This window comes from Haliaeetus leucocephalus, unplaced genomic scaffold (genome assembly GCF_000737465.1).
Source record: "Haliaeetus leucocephalus isolate CR32 unplaced genomic scaffold, Haliaeetus_leucocephalus-4.0 Scaffold933, whole genome shotgun sequence".
NCBI lineage: Eukaryota > Metazoa > Chordata > Aves > Accipitriformes > Accipitridae > Haliaeetus > Haliaeetus leucocephalus.
Genome location: NW_010973369.1, coordinates 1,122,515 through 1,142,221, shown reverse-complemented (window position 1 = coordinate 1,142,221; position 19,707 = coordinate 1,122,515). Strand labels below are relative to the sequence as shown.

Here is a 19,707-nt window from a genome sequence, read left to right as displayed (position 1 = left end):
GCCAACAACTGCCTGAGAAAATTCACTGGTCCAAAGCCCGGCTCGCTTGCACCACAGAGAGGTGAAGGATGAGCATCTGCACCTCCCTCACCCCCTGAGCGGGGGTGCAGATGGGCGTGCTGGGAACCCATCGGTGTTCCTGTGTGAGGACATGCTGGAGCACGGTCACAAGCTAATCGAGCGAGGCGAGCAGCGGCTTGAGGAGCAGGGAGCGGTGACCGTGCTCTTGGAGGGGCAATTGGCCTCGCATCGCATCGTCTGGGGTTGCAAGCTCCACAGCCAGGCGGGCGCCAGAGCCGCCAGCAGTGTGACATGGAGCACCCCTGGGGGGTTGTGTTGGCTCCCATGGGAGCTGCACTTGTGGAGATGCTTAGGTTTTGTCTGCTGAGCTGTCTGGTTTTAAAAAACAACCCCGAAAAAATCCCCCAAGCCCCCTAAGGCTTGCATAAGCTCATATTTCTTCCCTTTCTCTCATTTTCCGCCAAGGATGCCTTTTGCAGCTGATTTCAGCCACACTGGAGCAAGGAGCCTGGCCATGCTGTTCGGCTGAGTTAGGACATCCCACCAGAGCTTGGGTCCTCAGAAGGGACCCTCAGAGGCTGAAAAAGAAGCTGCGGTGTGAGCTGGCGCTGTATTAGACACTAGAGATTCCACACAGGAGGGAAGGTGTGAATAGCTGATGTCAGCTCATTTTTGCAATGCTGTGACTATTTTGGTCACTTGCTGACAGAGCTGCTGCCAAAGTTGCACCAATGCTCCCTGCACAGCAGGCCAGCACCCACCCAAAAACCAGGTTGCCTGTTGCATGGCTCTGAGCTGGCATTTCCTCCAGAGAAGCTGTCTTAGGGCCAGGCAGCATGGGGAGGCTGCGCTGGGCAGCGAGGACAGAAATCCCTAGTGTAAGGGAGAGGAGGTGCAGCAACATTTAATTTGTGAGGTTTTTTTAAAAGGCAAACGTGCAAAGCTGGTCAGAGAGCTGTTTGCCATAGTGGCTGCTTCAGAGCATGGTTTTGCTGGTCGGGGAGCAGGGCTGGAGGTGAAACCTCGGCAGCCCTCACCAGTGCCACCCTGTGCATGCTGCCGAGGTGTGTGTGGGCATACCTGGGGAGTGCCGAGGGCATCTTAAGCAGGGGGAGAAAGCAAAGCAAACAGCAGAAATACTTTGAGGAAGCATCTTTGGGCACAGAGGGTGAGAAGATGCCGTTGAGAGACTGGAATGGTGAACACAGGCATCCTGAGCCTGCCTGGCAGCATCTCAGGGACACCCACTGCACCCTGGTTGCCTGCCCGCCAGCTCGGGACCGTACCCTGCCTCCCCTGTGGTGGCATGGGGCCATGCAGACCAGCTTGGGAGCCTTGTCCGCCCCCTCAGTCCCCTATCTTCACCCTTGCAACTGTACTTCATGTGCTGGGCGGGGAAATGCTTGTCCGTGACTGTCACTAAGCGTTACCACCTTCTCTTCGTACAGTTGCTGCTGAGAAGAGGGTGCCAGTGATGCCTGGATCGCCCGTGGAAGTGAAGATACAGTCCAGGTCCTCTCCTCCCAACATGCCACCGCTGCCACCTGTGAACCCTGGCGGCCCCCGGCCTGTGTCCTTCACCCCAACTGCACGTAAGACCCCAATAACGCTGCTTTTCCCTGGGACCAGCTTGAGCCGGGAGGAAAGGTTCTGCTTGTAGAAGTCACCAGGGATCTCAGCCATCGGCCAGGGCTGCTCGCCAGCATGGCGAGTGTTAGTCATGCTGCAGGGCTGTAAGGAAGGGGCAGAGAGGGACGGGCTTTCCTGCTATTCTGCTATGTATGCAGGATGTATAGCAGGGTCTGTAATCCCTCCCTACCCCCCTGCCTGCTCCTACCTTACTCCTGGTGCTACCTTGAGTCCTTCTCCTTGCAGGTGCAGCCTTGATTTCTGCCATAAACTCTTTAAGAAATTGAAGTCTTTTATCAGGTCAGCTTCAAACAAGCTAAGAGCTAGGCTTTTCACTGTATCCTCTGGAGGAGTTAATTCCCGCTCTGCTGTATCTCATTTTGCAGACAGTGTTTCTGCAGCTGAGATTAGAAAGTTTTCCTTTTTTTTAATTTCCCAGCCTCGGAAATTCCTTGCTGTCCATCCAGCTTCTCTTTTCTCCATCTTCGCTTTATAATCTTTGCTATTAAGCTGCAGTAGATCCTGGCCCTGCCCAGCTGCAGCGCAGCCTCATGCCCACTTCTTCTGGCAGGGGGTTGCACAGAGGTGATTCTGCAGATGGGATGGACGTACAGCCTTTTCTCACAGCCTAGAAAGAGCACAGACTGTTGGTTTGTTTTTTTTTTTCTCCCTTAGCTGATATTTCAGCCACTTAATGTATTTTAAAAAGCATCGTTCTAGAGCAAAGCTGCTTTACTTTGTGGGAATGGAGTTATCTGACCCCGGCATGTGGCATGTACATATTTTCCAGGCTTTCCTCACCTCTTTTCCCCTGCGCTGAGCATCTCCCTAGCTGGTTCTGCATTGCTTTGCTGTCCACGATGGTGTCTGAGATATCTCAGTTTCACACTGGCAGTGGATTTCGGAGATTTACAATCCAGCCTCTTTCAGGACACACACTAATGCATTGCATGATGCTGGCAATAGCACTAATCGCCGGGTTATCCCTCCAGACACGTTGTCCCCATCTTTATGCGCTGAGGGGTTTTTAATGGCTCTCCTTTTGCTCAGGCAGAAAAAGACCATTAGCAAAGTGACAGAAATTAATTTTTCCAATGAGGTTGCTTGGCATACTGCTAAGGGCCAAGGAGCCTGAATCTGCTGATCGCAGATGACTTAATTGCTCTTTCCAAGAGAGATGAGAGATGCAACGTGTGGTGAAGTTTATTCTTGCTTTTTACTTCTCAGTTGCACCAAAGGGTCTTTGTCAGAGTCAGTGGGTATGTATCCAGCCCTGTAAAAGCCCACAGCTTGGGCAGGCAAGGAGGAGCGTGCTGGAGGAAGGCCATGCCTGCCTGCAGATAGTAACAAAAGGGTTGGGGAAACGGGGAAAGCCTTTGAGTATTGAGGTCCTAAGGCAGAATTTAACAGAGCAGCCCTAGAAGATAACTTTTATGTTTCCAGGAATTTAGCATCCCCCTCTCCCCCCACTTGTAATCCCACCAGTCTGGGTACACCACCTCACTTGCTTCATCACTGTCCTCCCACCTGGAAATAGAGGCCCCAGCCCAGCAATGTGGTCTGTGGCAGAGCAGGTTCTGGCGACGCGCAGGATCAGATAACTGCCAGTCGCCCTGCGGTAACACGGTTTGCAGGAGGGTCAGGCAGAGTAAGCCTAAAAATGCAGAGAGCGGTTACAGGGCTGCATCTAATGGCAGCCCCGAGATGACTCAGCTTGCTCCGCTTCCGTGGCATCACCTGAGTCCATCAGCCTCTGCTGTTCCCATCCTTGACAGCCTCTCCCAAGGGTCCCCCACAGCCCCTGGGTGGGTCACACAGTCCCTGCTCTCCTTAGGTTTAAATTTGAAAGAATAAGAGAGAGCAAAATAGAGAAGGGAGTAAAGCACCTTGGTCGCAGCTGCTGGAGAGTGCGGAGCTGCACAGCCCTCCTCTGTTTGAGAGAAGCTTCTCTGGGTGACTTACCCCCCTATTTATAACACGCTTATCATGAAATAAATGCTCTTTATGAGTAATTGCCAGAAGCCTTGCCTTTCACATAGCTCTGTGTTTGCTGATGCTGCTGTCTCTGCAGGTCATCTCTGTTCATTTGCTGCTTTGGGGAGGCCGGTGTGGACAGGAGTTTTTCAGGTTGCATTGGTCCATAACAAAAGGCGTGAGCTTGCTTTGCCTTTGCACTTCCATCCTCTCAATCCTGGCCTTTGCCTTCATTTCATCATCTCTTTGTCTATGAGAGGACGCATCTTTGTTATGCCCCAGAAGAGCCCATCACCCCCCTGGTTAGCAGGAACCACCTTTGATGGTCTCTTTAGCCTTATCTTTCCCTTGCATCTTAACTGACTCTGGTTAATCTTCTCCGGTTCCCTGCCGTGCTCACCATGGCAGATCCAGGTGCGTGGAGCCCTTCCAGCCTCCAACCCTGGTGTGCCCCAGAGCGGTTTAACTGTTCAAGTACGTCCCGCTGCCTTCTCCAAAAAACCCTCACTGGGGTCATGAGGATTTGGTATGATCCTCGTGAAGCTGCAGCGGAAATTTTGGCATCTTTTTTTGCAAGCTGCTGCTCCATCATGGTGCGTGTCTTCCCCTGCCCCACATGCAAGGAGCAGCTCTGCCAAGTGTCTTCAGTGTTTCTGCTCTGAGCACTGTTGTTTGAAATGGTTTTTATAGCTTGCAGCCTTCTCTTCAGTGCTTGCATCCATAAGGGATTCAAGGCTGGGCTTTTAAGGATAACCCAGTGGATCAGCTAAAACTATATTTACGATGATGTACTTTTCACCTCTAAAATGCTGGGTTTATACTGAGTTGGGGCCCCAAGTGCACAGCTGCTCTTCAGACAGGGCTCTAGATTGCACAACAGTGGCGCAGGGATGTCAACAATTTATTCTAATCCCTTGCCGAGTTCCCAAACTTCCAGCCCTTCAGTCTGTTTCGACATGCTTGCCGCTTACAGGAGGTGAAGTTGCAGATGGGACCAGGTTGGAAAAAACAACCATGTTTGCAAAACTGCCTGTAAATCCCCAGGGAGGTACAGCAGGCAGGCACAGCAGGGCAGGATGCTGTCAGCCATTCTCCAGGCAAGGTGGGACCCTGGCTGTAATGAGCACTGATGACTCGTTGTAAAGGATGAGGCTGGGAAGGATCCTTGGATGGTCTGGAGTAATTTCAGCCTGATATAGACGAGAAAACGCTGCTCAGGCTGTAAACTTTGAGCTAAAGCACATTTAATTCCTTAGGCTGAGCATACGGCAGACTGAGTCATACCCCAGCATTGGCTTTACGCAGCCTGACCCCATGTCCTCCCAGGCCCCTTCAAATGCAAATGGAGGTGTGCCTGCTCTACTGAGCCCTAATCCTGTGGTGTTCAATGGCCCTGGAAATGAAGCTCGCTGAGCGGAGGCTGGCAGAGGAGAGAAATGCCAGGGAAGTCACTGGCTGTGGTGTAAATCAGCACTGAGCAATCCCATAAGGAAAACTCCTGTGGGTGCCTTGGATGGGTGCATGGTTCTTACGTGCTGGTGGCTGCAGGTCAGGGGAAGGTTGAGGAGAAGGCACACACATTGCCCATGACCAGCTCCATAGCTGGGTGCCCTCCGGCACGGTGTGCATGCTCTGCTCTGGCCATAGCCCCTTTTCTGGTTTTTGCCCTGTTTGCTAGTGGCAATTAACCACCAGCAGCAAGCCCTTGTGTGGAAGATGAATCCTCTTAAACACCAGACCACAGGGACGTGCCCATGTGATGCTCAGTAACACTTCTGTCTCCTGTTTGCAGTGCCCAATGGAATAAATCATTCCCCCCCAACGCTGAATGGGGCACCATCCCCACCCCAGAGGTTTAGCAACGGTCCTTCCTCCTCCTCCTCCTCCTCACTGACGAACCAGCAGCTCCCGGCCACGTGCGGTGCCCGGCAGCTCAGCAAGCTGAAGCGCTTCCTGACTACCCTGCAGCAGTTCGGCAATGACATTTCGCCAGAGATTGGGGAGAAGGTCCGGACCCTCGTCCTGGCACTAGTGGTAAGCCCTGCACGCTGACCTGGGCTGCCTTGTTTTTGTCAGACCACTTTGGTGATGGGATCCTGGCAGGCAGTGCGTGCACATGTTACACAATATTATCTGTTTGTGTCTTTATAAGCAGAGTGTTGACTGAGCAAGACTGTGTAATGTGTAATGCTTTCTGCTAAACTTGTTGTCTTCTCTTTTTCTTGTCTTCAGTGGGTTTCAAAAAGCTGTTTGTCCAGTGGCTTTGGCATGAGCTTGGGTGCAGCTGAACTTAAGAAAACTTGGAAGGATTGGGACTAGGCTTTTCTATAAAGGCCACAAGTCTGGTGCCATGGGCTTGCTGGAAGCTGTGGGCTATGCTGGGCTTCTCCATTTCCCCTTGCAAATGAAACTTTTCACACAATTCAGAGGAGCCTGTAGTTTTGTACTAGAGAAGTGTTTTCTTGCTCATGCAGATTTATGATTGCCTGGCCCTGACTGTGGACCAGTTTACCTCTGATGTGTTTCAATACAAAGAAATGCCAGTTCCAGCCACCACTTTGTTAGTGCTGCCCTGACTTCAGTGTGCTCAAACTCAACGCTGCTTTGCTCAGCAAGGCAGCCAGGTGTAATGGAAAAAGCAAGGATGCCGATCGGGAACTGGGTCCCAGCGCTAGCAGGGACTTGCTCTGGAAAGCTGGTAGTGCTTCTCCACTCCTCGGTGTGTAGAGAATATCATGACACTTCAAAGATTTCACTTATGATATGCAGTGAAGTATTTAATGGGTTTTTTTCCTCTTTATGGGCTGCTCCTGCATGTCTTAAACAAGCTCACTAGCATGGCAAAGTTGACTATTGCCAAGGTCTGCAGAGGATGGGAAGGCTGCTGTTGCAGAATAGGAGGTTTGAGCTTCTGCTGTGCTGTTGCTTTTCTGATTGCATATTTGCCTGCATTACCAAAGGCATTGATTCTTTGCTTGTGACAGTCTTAAGGTGCAGCTACAGGAAAAGGCTTGGTAAATAACTTGTATGTATCTTCTGCCCTTCTTCTGCACTCCTACCCTTGGATTTGTGAGAGCTGGAGTTGGTGGCAGTGCGTGCATGCATAATGTGTGTATGCGCTCCTGCCCTTTTGCAGCTATGACAGCTGAAAACACCCTTCAAAAAACAAATGAACAGGTCTTGCTGAGGAATTTTGACTAATATTTGCAGGTATACAAACTGACTGGTAGGAATGCTGTGCAAGCCCATACCCTGGACCGAGACCTTGGAGAACAGCACCACACCGCCTGCCTGGCTGTGGTCTGGTGTGGCACCCAGAGCTGCTCCCAAGCTGATCTCTGCTTTTTGGCGGGTTTCTTTTGAGGCTTAGCATGCAGTGAAGGTAGCTAGACTGCAGGCAGCCTGGAGTATTTCTGCTTCCAGGGTTGGCGTGGGCAGAGCAAACGTGGGTCTGTCCATGGCCTTGGGGGCTTTCACAGCACTTAAGCACTGGATGCAAAATGCTGCTGCTGAAGAAGGAAGGCGTATATATTTCCATGGGCGTAGGGTAGTACCTTAGCTTACCCTTTTGGAAAGGAAATAAGCTGTCCAGGTTCCTCTGACTGTCGTTCTCACCACTGATTGTGGTAATTGCTGCAGGGATGAACTTTGTATGTGCAGGTTATCAAATGCTGCTTGTCCCAGGGAGCACCCAGCCTAAAGGGCCACGGGGGATGCAAGGTCGGGCCAGGAGGGGACCATGCCAGTGGGATGAGCAGTGGGCTGGTGGTGACTTTGTGGATGGTGGATGGATTAGATGAGATGAGCTGAGCTGAAAGGGAGGAAGGAGGAGAGGAAGGTGTGCAGCTCTGAGCAGCTGGAATTGCTGTTTGGCTCCCCGCAGCCTGCCACAGGCCACCTGGCCAGGGTACAGGAGATGCCAGCTGGGTCCTGCTGCCTCCTCAGAGCCAGTCCCTGCCTCCAAGCCCCAGAGCTGGGAGGATGCTGGGCTGGGCAGTGCCTGGCTGTGTGCAGCATTCGCCCCTCGCCTCATGCAGCATTTCTGCTCCATTGGCCTGAGTCTTTTTGGCTGCATTAGGCAGGATCCAATGCAAACATTGTCAGTCCTGTAGTGGCAGATGCAGTCTCCCTTCCAGTTCTGTTCATTTGGAGCCGTTTCCCACATGTCTAAAAATAAGAACAAATTGTCATTTCATTTCTTAATTTCTTTTCTCAGAACTCAACGGTGACAATCGAGGAATTTCACTGCAAGCTCCAAGAGGCGACGAACTTCCCCCTCCGGCCGTTTGTGATTCCCTTTCTGAAGGTGACAGGGAGCTGGTGGGGCTTGCTGACGCTCTGTGTGCCGGTCTGTGCTGCTTGGCAGCATGTCATTGCTGGGAAAGCTCTCGTTTCAAGCACCATGGCAATTTTGTTAAAGTCCAAGACAGACTGCACAGTCCGTAGCAGTGGCCATGTGGGACTGGCTTGCGGAAAGCTAACGTTATAACGAGTGCCACATATGTCTGCTTGTATGTTAGGGATAAAGGAGACAAACCAAGCTCCATTCAGCAGCTTCTGATCCTATAATCTTATTTGCGAATGTTCAGATCTAGAATATTTGAAGTGTTGGCGTACGGAACACGTCTGGGGTGGTTAGATGCTGGAAGCACAGAGCACTTCCTGGGACACTTGGTTTTTGGGTGCACCAACGTCAGGTTAGCAGCTCTTGAGAAAACACAGGTAAATCTGACAGTGCAGATAGCAGGAGCTGGAGGATCCTGAGTGGAGGCCACTGGCTCGAGGTGTTACTGCTCTGAGGGATTATGTGTGCAGAGCAAACCTTCTGCGAATGGCTGGAAACGCCTGCCCACAGCCTGCATAAACCAGACCCATGCTTGTTTTCCAGGCCAACCTCCCGCTGCTGCAGAGAGAGCTGCTGCACTGCGCCCGGGCTGCCAAGCAGACGCCCTCCCAGTACCTGGCGCAGCACGAGCACATCCTGCTGAACACAAACACCACGTCCCCTGCTGACTCCTCTGAGCTGCTGATCGAGGTGAATGGGAATGGGAAGAGGCACAGTCCGGACAGGTAAAACCAGCTATCGTCGCTCTGCCAGGTTCTTGAAGTTGTGGAATTTTTTTCGACTTTGCTGCTGTCAAAGCTTCAAGCAGCATCCAGGGCTAAACTGTAGGATCTTATCAACTCCCAACCACTATTCTGGCTGTTAATAAGACATTGATGATTGTCCTCCTGCACTGTGAATTCAGGTTGGGATCCTCTTTCAGGCAGGTTCTATCCCAGAGGAACTTATTGCGTAGCACTGAAAAGCTAGTCTGGAGAGCCGAGCAGTTCTCCACCTCCACGGGCAGCAAGCGGAGGCACTGTCAGGGCTGGGAAGGATGCAGTTCATTTTCACCACTTTTTTTATTCCAACTTAAAAGTTGTTATGTAATTATGTGGAGTGTGCCTCAAATTTATAAAAACTGTGAAATTTTAATTTGGTCACACTCAGAAAAATGAATCACAACACTTGGGCATCTTGAACTTTTTCTTTGACAGGGTCATTTTGAGGATTTGTTCACAAGTTGAGCATGTTTGGTTTAGCTCCCTGCCTTTACCCCCCAGTAAAATCATTGCTGCCCAAACTCTGCTGTTTCAAAATCTGCATCTTTCCCTTTCCAAGTGCGTTTATGCAGTGCTAATGAATACCTCTTTTTGCTGGTGTGGTTGCAGAAGGGAAGACAGCAGCTTTGAGAGGGAGCCGCTGCCAACAGAGCCTCCGGCCAAGAGGGTGTGCACCATCAGCCCTGCACCCCGGCACAGCCCTGCCCTGACAATCCCCCTGATGAATCCCGGGGGGCAGTTCCACCCCACCCCACCACCCCTCCAGCACTACACCTTGGAAGATATCGCGACCTCCCACCTCTACAGGGACCCCAGCAAGATGTTGGAGCACAGAGAGATTCGGGACAGGCACGGCGCTCTTGGTGAGAAAGCCAGGAGAGCTTTTAGTTGTAGAAGCTGTGAAGTCCAGCAGCTGAGCTTTGGCATCGGTCCTTGCTTGGCCACTCGCACCCAAAGCTGTGTAATGCTGGGCATGTCCTCAGCAGTGATTTTGCAGGGAATTCAGAGAAAACAACTGGCCATGGGAGGTTAAAAATGGGAAGAGTGAGAGTTTGTATTTCCCCGTATAGATGTAAAGGCTGGAGCCACTGAGGATGAGGAGGAAGGACCTGGTGTTTGAGTTGAGTGGAGGGCAGGGAAATAGAAATTAACCTTTCCAAGATCACTAAAGTGGAAAAGCAGAGCCTGACCCCCTTACTCACCCTGTTTCTTCCTGGGTGTGCATGGGATGTGCATGCTGTGTTTCCAATAGGGAGCCTGAATCACAAGCTCTGAGCTCCGTGGGTTTATAATAAGGGAGCCAGGTCCCCAGGCAGGTCAGATCCAGACCCATGAGTGGATTGTAGGACTTCCAAGACAGTGACACGGACAAGGATAAAAGCACCAGTGTGGAATTGTCCCTGTGGTGCTGCCTCCTTGAGATGTATTTTAAATTCCCAGCTATATGTAGCTGGAAATACAGCTCTTTATTATCACTTTGGGGTCACCTTACCTCTCCAGCACTGAAAGCACTCGGTCCATCTAATCGCTCTTCTGGCTGTGGTTTGTTGCAGGTTTGAATGGAGGATACCAGGATGAGCTGGTGGACCACCGCTTAACAGAGAGAGAGTGGGCTGACGAGTGGAAGCATCTTGATCACGTAAGGAATGGCAGGAGGTGTGGGAAGCTCTGTGGGACGCAGCAACCCAGTGTTCCGCCTGCTCCAATTTGTGATTTTCTTGTTGTTGATACAATATCCAGGCTTTCCTAGTGGCTTATAGAGGAACAAGCCACCACAAGAAGGTGGACGGTGAGTAGGGCAGATAGGAGCAGTAGCACTTTCCTGACAGATTTTCTCTGCCCGTGGTCAGTGGAAGCCAAAATCACTCTGGACTAAGCATCTGGAGTTGGGGAGCTTTTCCTGCAGAGCATGGCCGTGTGCTGCCCTGGCTGTCTGAGCAACCAAACCCAACCTTGTCCCTGCATGGGTCTTCTCTGCCACAGCCCTGGCCAGCACTGGACCAGCAAGTGTGCAGATGTGCTATGTGCAGTAAGGATATAGTGCTTACAAAATAAGTAAACCCATCATTATTTTTTTAAAAGATTTTTTTTCCTGAGGTGCCAGCCTTTTATGGGCCTCAACTAGGTGCCGACAGCAAGACTTGGTACTTCTGGCAGACTTTCTGCAGTCAGCTTTTTCCCTCTGAGCAAGGCTGCTCATCCAACCACTTCACTGGAGAGTTTCCCCCAAAGAGAAGGGATTGAAATTCAGCTTTCATCATAAATGCAGAGACCTCATGCTTGCTTATGCTCTAAAGCTGATGGTTTGGTTGGGGTTTTTTTTGTGGGGGAGGTCGAGTAGGGGCCCCATATCTGAATATTTGAGAGTTAGGATGTGGCTATGGAGAGCTGGCACCAGATTCACAGCCAACCCTTGCATGGGCTCCCTATACCCATAGGAAAGCGGTGGCTTTTTTCCCCTCCACCTTTAGGAGCATGGCCTGAAGGTGTTTAGCCACCTCCTGTGGTGACCAAGGCCTTACGGTGCAGGTGTGACCACCTCCTTCCCACCTGGTGCTGCATCCCTGCTCGGTATCGCTGCTGTGCATACAGGTACGGGACCCAATCTTACCCGCCTGTATGAATACTGCATCATCCAAAATACCGTGCTCGGAGCCTGTTCCTGTGAAATGACCTCATGTTTCATTTTCCTGGGATGGTCCCTTGGGCAAGAAATTCGGGAGATGACCTCTTGAGCAGGACTGAAAACTCATTCCTCCCTGCAGGCACTGAACTGCATCATGGAGATGGTGGAGAAGACCCGGCGCTCAATGGCCGTGCTGCGGCGCTGTCAGGAGGCCGATCGGGAAGAGCTCAACTACTGGAAGAGGCGGTGCAGCGAGACGGCAGAACCGCGGAAGGCGGGCAGTGAGCTCATCTCCAGGCAGCACAGCCCCAGCAGCTCCGACTCCATCAGCAGCGGTAAGCGAGGGGTGGGTGTGGTGCGCCAGGACCTTTTTAAGTAAGTGTCTAATGAGGATAAAGCTATATTAGGCATAAAGTGATGATAATACATTCAAATTATTATATAAATTAAACACTTAAGCAGTGCATAGCTGTTCTCAAAGCTTTGAAGAGAGACAAGTCAATGGACACGTTGAAGCTCCTGGGTGAGCTCCTGAAAGCAGCATTTGCTAACGTCTGAAGGCACCTTCGGGGGGCAGCAGCAGCTTCTGCTAGTGCCAGGAGAAGAGCATCTTCCTTGTCACTGAGCCATACTTGCTGACCAAACCGAGCCAAGTTCATCCAAAGCTGAGAAACCAGGGGGTGAAAAGGCAGGAGAGGTGGTTGATTCCACCCCTCTTCCCCTTCCAGTTTGTCTTGCCTAAAGGATTTTAAATGTCAGGGTCTACTAATTCTAAAAATGCTGAAGACTGCTCTAAGTCTAAGAGCTACTACCTGAGTTACCAATTCTATTTTTATATCATGAGTCAACTTAACTTTATTAAAGCTGACTATTTGTCCCCTCCAGTATGCAGGGGTTTTGACCCTATACAAGAAATAAGTCTAAAATGGTGACTTTATTCATTTGGATGTTATTCTGATTTCCATCCAAACAAATACGCTGCAAATCAAATGCTGAAAAAAAACCCCAAAAAACTGATCATTCAATAATAAAAATGGATGTTGTCTAACAATAAGAATAAAGGTAAAACTAAAAATCTCAATTAGATATATTCCACTTGTTTGTATTCAAAATAAAGACTGAATCCTCCTGCAAGGAAACCAAGCGCCCATGGCTCCAGCTGTAACTGCAGAGCGGCCTGGATGTATGCAATGACCTGATGAGCACAGCTGGCTTTTAGCCCTTCTATATTTAAGTATATTGTGACTAATACACTTACAGCCCCATGTTCTTAAAGGTGATGTAATTTAATTTTTTTTTTATAAATTGGGAATGTTGTTGATGCTTTCTCCCCTCATGGGACCTAGGGCTAATTTTCAAGCTCCATTGCTGTTGCAAGAAGGTGCAGTTAAACATCAAGAAGCATCCCAGGTGTGCCGCAGGCTTAAATAACCTCACCACCTTCCTGGAGTGCTTTTGTTCTCCTACCAGCCTTTGACATGAATCAGTTTTTGTTCTGACCCTTCAGAAAGTTACTCTGAAGCCTTAAAAAAAGGGATGCAGATAAAACACAGGATGAGCTTCTGAAAAGCTTCCCTGTGTGACTGCAGTCCATGTTTAGGTCCTTGCGTGACTCTCCCCATCTGTCCCGTAGGCTCTTTGTAGGCTTATGGGTGCTGGGGAATGTATATACCTCTTGCTGTAAGAGGTCTTGCAGGACAGTTTGTCCATCAATTCAAGCCTTTGAATTGCCCCTGGAAGTGGAAAGTGCTGCGTTTAATGTAAACTGCTGGTCATATAGATTGATGCTCGAAGTTGCTGGACAGTGCAGATGTTTGATGGCATGTATTTATAAGCATTGCCGGTTGTTCTAGAGTACCAGGAGATGGAAATGGGTTATACAGCGTCATAAATTATGCAAGGCACTAATTAAATGTTGTAATTTATCATCTGAGTGTTTGATGAATGGCTTCAACTGTAGGAATCCTGTGCTTTGAGTTTTAGCTGGTTAATTCTACCCTGCCCCATGATGTACTGAGGTACTGCTGGGCACTTAAGCAGCAGTTGGGTGAGACGAGGCTTTGCCAACCTTTCCCTGTGTCCCTTATTCCAACAGATTCATTGCGGGAGTTCAGCAACAGGTCGGGAACAGGCTACGTCACTGAAGAGATATGGAAAAAAGCTGGTATGTGTTTGCTAGTAATCTCGGCGAGGGATTCTGCCAGGTCAGTTGAGATAAACACAGATGCTGCAGATTTGCTCTGCAGAAACAGGAGAATCCCAGCTGCAGGAACGCCCCAGGATGTGCACATCTGGCTACCAACAGCCCCGGCGTGGGTTTTCCAAAGGGCTCTGCTCCTTCTGTACGATGCCAGTGGGGATCCTGTGGGGCTGAGCCTGGCCTTGCCGCACCCAGGAGCGGTCATAATGCTGGTGCTGACCATGACCCACAGACATCCCAGTCACAGGGAACACGCTGCTGCCTCTCGATGTCTCCCAGAGGCTCACCACGCTCCTTGGGCAGGTTGTGAAGCTGCTTTTTTTCTTCCAGAAGAAGCCGTGAATGAGGTGAAGCGCCAGGCCATGTCAGAGGTGCAGAAAGCGGTGGCGGAAGCCGAGCAGAAGGCATTTGAGATGATTGCCTCCGAGAGGGCTCGGATGGAGCAGACCATCGCAGACGCCAAGCGCCAGGCCACCGAGGATGCTTTCTTAGTGATAAACGAACAGGAGGAGTCTACAGAGGTAAGGTGCCCCGGGACCTCCTAGGAAGGGACTTCCAAAGACTTACAAGGTCTCCAGGTCCTGCCTGGCAGTGACTCGGAGCCTGCGGGTCCCCTGTCCCTTTTCCCTTTTAAAAGTCTCTCTCCAATCAATAACTAAAAGGATGCATTGGTACCCTAAAAAAAACGTTTTGATTTTGATTTTGCTGGCAGGGGAATCAGCCTAAGTAAGTTACTAAGCCTCATATCACCTAGTGAGATATTTGCATGTTGGAAAAGAAGGGATGACTCTTAGTTTGTCATAGCCAGTGACACCTGCTGAATGAGTGTCTCTTAGAGAATTTCTTTCTACTCTTCAATTGTTAATTACCTTCACTGTTCCTTAACTGGAAGCTCACTTCATTAAGCTTTGGAGATCTCAGCTGGACTGGGCAAGGAAAATTGCATGGTTAATTCCTGCATCACCACAGCCCAGCCACATGTGGTTTGCTTCATTTTATTTTCTCCACACAAACGCAAGAGCAGAGGCTTTGCCTCTGTTTCTGCCAAGCAAGAATATGATGGGAATGTGGAGTTAATGTCCTCTGGGGCTGTGTGGGCAGCAAGTCTGTTTCCCTCCTCCTGTGGGATTTCAGTTCACCCTGCTGACTGGGGCTTGGGAAGCTCTGGTGCTGGGTTCTCATACACGACAGGAACCACGTAAATATTAGGTGTTGTTACAAAGAAGTATGTGTATACTCTGATATTTCCCAATTAAATCACTGAAGGTTGAATGTACCCGTTGATAAACATATGATGGGAGTGGGTGGAACTGCTCAGGAAGCCATGGAAGAAATGAGACAAGCAATGATTTCTCCATAGGGGAATACCAGAGGAGTGTCCTCCTACTCCAGCTGTCCCGGGGAGCAATGCGGGACCTCAGCAGCAGCCGAGCATCCCCCCGCCAGCACACTCCCATGCAAGCCCCAGAGCCCTTCTCTAAAGGCCGTGTTGAAAAGCTGTCACGTATTCTGGCATGCTGTGTAACCTTTGAAATACAGTTTAAAAACACCGCTTGAAGTGTAAACAGCTGTAAAGCAGTGACCCAGTTTTCCAAGAGTTAGTGCAGGCTTTGGTAGGGGGTTTTTTTGGTCACGAGTCCTTCTTCTGGAGGACTGAGGAGCCTCAGGGACACGCTGGCTCTGGAGCAGCTTGCTCCCAACCACCTCACTTTCGTGCTTCGCTGCTAGCCCATAAATCATCTCCATGAGCTGGTGGCTCCAGCGCAGACCCCAGGAGCGGGGAAACTCACTGCCCTTCCTCACAACACGGCTGTCCGATACAGGCCAGCATCTCCCACCACCCCGCTTTCCTGCTTCAACAGCTTTTTGCTTGTGGGCACAGAAGCGGTGGCCAGCGAACGGTGCCCCATTGGGCAGGGTTAGAGGCAGGCAGGCTCCGGCAGAGGCTGCTTTTCCGCAGCTGAACTTGTCCTCCCCACTATGCAATTGCTAACGTGTGAGTCCAGCTGCAGGAAAGCTAATCCGCCTGCTCCCCTCCTCGGAGCAGCTGCAGCCGCAGCTCCCGGCGCTGGCCCCTTGCCCCCACACTCATAAGGAAGCAGTGGCACGCCGTAAGCCCACCAGCTGACGCCTCTCCCAGCGGCCAGAGGGGCTTTGCTCAGCTTCCAGATTGAAGCTCAGGCTCTGGCAGTGCTTCCACCTGTCTGGGAGGCTTTCAAATGAGCTTTTTCTTTTCCAAATTAGCCTGCTCCGACCTCTTGTGCAGCTAGGCAGGGTGCAAAGCAAATGGTGCCTGTGCAGCACGCTGTAATCCCTGCAGAGAGCACTTGGCTGGGAGCAATACCAAAATAGAGCTGCTTAAAACAGGAAATAAAAAGACCGAATAGCAGCATCTGCAGCGTGTTTTTTAGTCCTTGCCTGCTGTTTCCTCTCTGCATTTGGGTGGATCTAGGGGAGAGGATATGACCGGTGCAGTTTGGAAGGTGGTTTCAGGCAGAACGGAGGAGTAGGGGTTAGTATCTTTGGCAAAGGGCTGTGAAATAGAAGGAATTAATGGTTTGCTCATTTTAATATTACTAAATCTAGGCCAGAGGGCAATGAACAGTCCCCTCCAGAGCTGTTGAGTCAGCACCATCCTGCAGCTCTTGGAAACTAAACCCATTTTCAAGTGTGGCGTCTTTGGTCTTGCAGAGTTGCTGGAACTGCGGTCGCAAAGCGAGCGAGACATGCAGCGGCTGCAACATCGCCCGGTACTGCGGCTCCTTCTGCCAGCACAAGGACTGGGAGAGGCACCACCGAATCTGTGGCCAAGGCCTGCACGGCCAGAGCAAGCCGCTGGCTCTGCCCACAGGCCGATCGGCAGCCGCTGCTGCCAAGACCCTTGACGGTGTGCCCAGCCCGGCCCTCGAGAAGACTTCGGCGACCACCTCCCGGTCCTCCACCCCGGCATCCGTGACAGCAATAGATACGAACGGACTCTAAATGGGAAGTTTTGGTTCAGTCCATTTGATTAGTTCCCCTGGGGTTTTTTAAGCCAAAAGAACCCCCCACAGCAACTTGTATCACTTGACATATTTGACACATCACGCCGCCTCCTCAGAGCGCCAACACTTGGGGCTTTGCCATCTCATTCTGGCTTTTTTCTTTTGTGGCATATGAAGAACTGGGGCCAGCCTTGCCCGCGGCACCTCCATGCCCGTCTCTCTGCAGGGGGGTACCAGAGCATCATTCAGGACCTAGAGGAGGCCAGGCACTTGCTCGGGAGGACTTGGACTTGGTGGAGAGCACTGCTGGCACACACAGGAGATGCTGAGCCCTGTCCTCATGGGTCAAACGTGCTCAAGCTCCTTTCCTGAGGTGCCTGAGCCACCTCCTCCTTCAGCTAACTTTCTCCCATAGTATGCATCTATCTTTTTTTCCCTTGCTCCCAGACAGCAGTGTCTAAGATGGCCATGCTGGCTGGTTGTTGCTGTGAACAGACCGGAGCCAATTTCCCAGCAGGAGCATCTTGTCCTCTAGTGCAATGGCAAAAGCCAAGCCCTCTTCTCTTCTGCCTGCAGGTTGGTGGCTGATGATTGCAGAGAGGGAGGAGAAGATTCGTCTGCTCTAAACCAAATGTCAGTACCAGGGAGGTACGGCTAGTCGCTTCTGGATGGCCTGGTTTTAATCCTGTTCTGTGACAGGACAGACAGTTGTGTGTGTTACCCTGGGTGGGACCTTTGCTGGGGGAAAGTGCAGAGCAAATCTGGATTTGTTGCAGGTGTTTATTGCCCTTTCCACCTGGGTACCGTTATTTTGCTATGCAGAAAGTGGTGGTTTTTTTTTTCACTGCATGGAACTTGTTGGTTTGAGAGTTACTGCCGTTGTTTTTGACCAGAGATCCTCATGTGATTGTGATGGATTACTTATAGTCTGTTCTCTTCACACGCATTGGCCAAACTATTAAAATAAATGCAGGACTTGGTGTCCTATGTTGGTTCTTACCCCCAACCCCAGGGGGCTCCTGCAGTGCTGCTTGGATGCCAGCTGCGCTCCTCTCCCCGGAGATGCCCAGGGCTGCACAGCCATCACTGCCTTGTCCAGCCTTCGGAGACTTGAAGATGCAGGCTTGGAGAGCAAGGTCCGGTGGGGATGCCATGGTCAGCCTGGGAAGATCCATCGCTTGGAGCATGCCTGCTGTGGTGCGGAAGGAGGGATTCAGTGCAGTGCAAACCCTATAATGGACACTGACCCTCAGAGCGGCTATTTTGGGGCTTGGTGGGGCTCATCTCAGATGCTTCATGGAGGTCATCAGAGGCACAGCCCATGGGAGGGATGGGCATGTGCCCTCTGGGGAGCTGCACCGATTTCCCACGCTGCACACAAATGGGCTCTAGAAAACCATCTATTCAGCAAAGCCGTGTTTCCGTGACTGTTTTTGTACGATTGCTGCGCTGGAGCCCAATGAGGCGAGTAATTCCCAAATTATTTTTGATTACTTTTTCAATTGGAGGTGAATAATAGAGATGTAATGAATTGTCACTGAGTTTGCAGTGGTATAGCTGGCTGCTGGCTGCTCGGGGATAAGAGAGTGACCCACTGAACCAGCTTTGTCCCTTAGGGAAAGCTGTTTCAGAAGCTGCTGTCATGGCATAGAGCGGGTGATTCCCGTGTCTGCAAGGTTTTATTATGCAAAAAAGCCACAAAGTCGCCTGGTGTTCAAGACAGTTCTCGAGTGGCAGTTGGGAACCTCTCCCTGGTGTCCCCCAGGAGCCGGTGCCGGGACTCCCAGCTGCAGCAGAGCCCTTTGCAGGGACACGGCTCCCAGCTGAGCAAGATGGCGCTGCGCTGCTGGGATTAAGGCAGCCCCAAATGGGGTGGCACTCGAGCCACCCTGACCTGCAGCAGCAGCGAGGCCACAGCAGCCTGGGGAAGGTGACACCCAGCCTGCAGGTGTTTACCCCAAGAGAGACGGAGGCGGCAGGGTGAGCCCCAAATTGTGGCAGCCCCATGCTGCCCTGCCTGCTGCACCTATCACAAAGGTCCTGGGAAGTGGTTCTGTCCAGGCTGCTGTGGCAAAGCTTAAAAAGATTTGCTGTGCTCAAGTCTGTAGCGTGGAGAAGGATGGCATGTCGAGCAGGGAGGAGCAGAAAATGCTTCAGGCTTGCAAGAGCACTGGGGCAGGGGGGCTGCCCTTGCACCCCCACTCCTCTCCCCAGAGCCAGGGGGCTGAAGGGCTTTCCTGCCATAAGGGGACATGTGCGAATTCGGAGCAGCCTCAGGTACACAACGTCTGGTTGCAATGTGCCAATCCTCACCTGCAGTCCTGACCTAACACTGTGGGTCAGTGGCAGCCAACTGCCACGAGGACAGATGCAGAAAGAAGAGGAGGGCAGGGCTGGAAGAAATTGTTTGTAAATAGATTGTCTTCCATAAATCTCATGCAACTTTGATGGCCGTGTACTAAAATGAACCCCAGTGTAAATGAATGAAATACTAACAGTCATGATTAGAACGATTGTTTCTTTTTTTCTTTTTTTTTTTTTTTTTTTTTTTTTAACATGGAATGATAAATGTGAAATTTGGACAGGGGAAGACATTGGGTTGAAGTTTCTATTTTTTTTTGACATTTAATTCTGTAATAGAAATTTGTTACTTCATTCCTGTGCATAACTTATTTAATGTACTGTATAAAGGAACCCAAACTGTTACAGATGTATTTAGTTTGTTCTACTCAAAAGTAGTCAATAAAAAGACTATATTCATCATACAGCTCCCCCTTCCTTTCACCGAAGGAGCAGAGGTTTGCTGTGGTGCTCCGGCCACCATCGTGGTTTCTGTGGGAACGCTGCCGCACTGTGGCCTTGGCCAGGGGAGCTGCAGGGTACGAAAACTTCCTCCCCTGCGGTGGCGGGTCCTGGCGGGGAGCCCCCAGCAAAGCCCAGGAGCAAGTGCAAGCAGAGCTGGCATTCACCCTCATACTCAGTAATTTTGGCTTCATGTTTAAATATGTTCTTTTCTGAGCTTTTTTTTTTTTTTTTTTCATTTGAGCACAGACCAGCCTGCAAGGTGCTGTCACAGCTGGCTTGCAGTGCCACCAGCTGTGTGTCACCCCTAGCCACCTGAGGATGCCCACTGGGCACACCTTTGCCTAATCTGAGGATTTCAAGCT

At 50.8% G+C, this 19,707-nt stretch overlaps 1 protein-coding gene across 1 annotated transcript in view; it reads left to right on the top strand.

The window, feature by feature from the left end:
- Nucleotides 1-16,614, top strand: part of CBFA2T2 (core-binding factor, runt domain, alpha subunit 2; translocated to, 2) — a 62,752-nt gene extending 46,138 nt beyond the window's left edge. The window contains exons 2-11 of the mRNA XM_010584057.1: nucleotides 1,470-1,613; nucleotides 5,417-5,658; nucleotides 7,841-7,930; nucleotides 8,513-8,694; nucleotides 9,340-9,593; nucleotides 10,284-10,369; nucleotides 11,496-11,691; nucleotides 13,452-13,520; nucleotides 13,887-14,077; nucleotides 16,248-16,614. Of these exons, the coding sequence (XP_010582359.1) occupies nucleotides 1,470-1,613; nucleotides 5,417-5,658; nucleotides 7,841-7,930; nucleotides 8,513-8,694; nucleotides 9,340-9,593; nucleotides 10,284-10,369; nucleotides 11,496-11,691; nucleotides 13,452-13,520; nucleotides 13,887-14,077; nucleotides 16,248-16,538 (1,745 nt within the window). The 3' untranslated portion in view covers nucleotides 16,539-16,614. The remainder of the gene's footprint in view (nucleotides 1-1,469; nucleotides 1,614-5,416; nucleotides 5,659-7,840; nucleotides 7,931-8,512; nucleotides 8,695-9,339; nucleotides 9,594-10,283; nucleotides 10,370-11,495; nucleotides 11,692-13,451; nucleotides 13,521-13,886; nucleotides 14,078-16,247) is intronic.
- The last annotated feature ends 3,093 nt before the right edge of the window (nucleotides 16,615-19,707 follow it).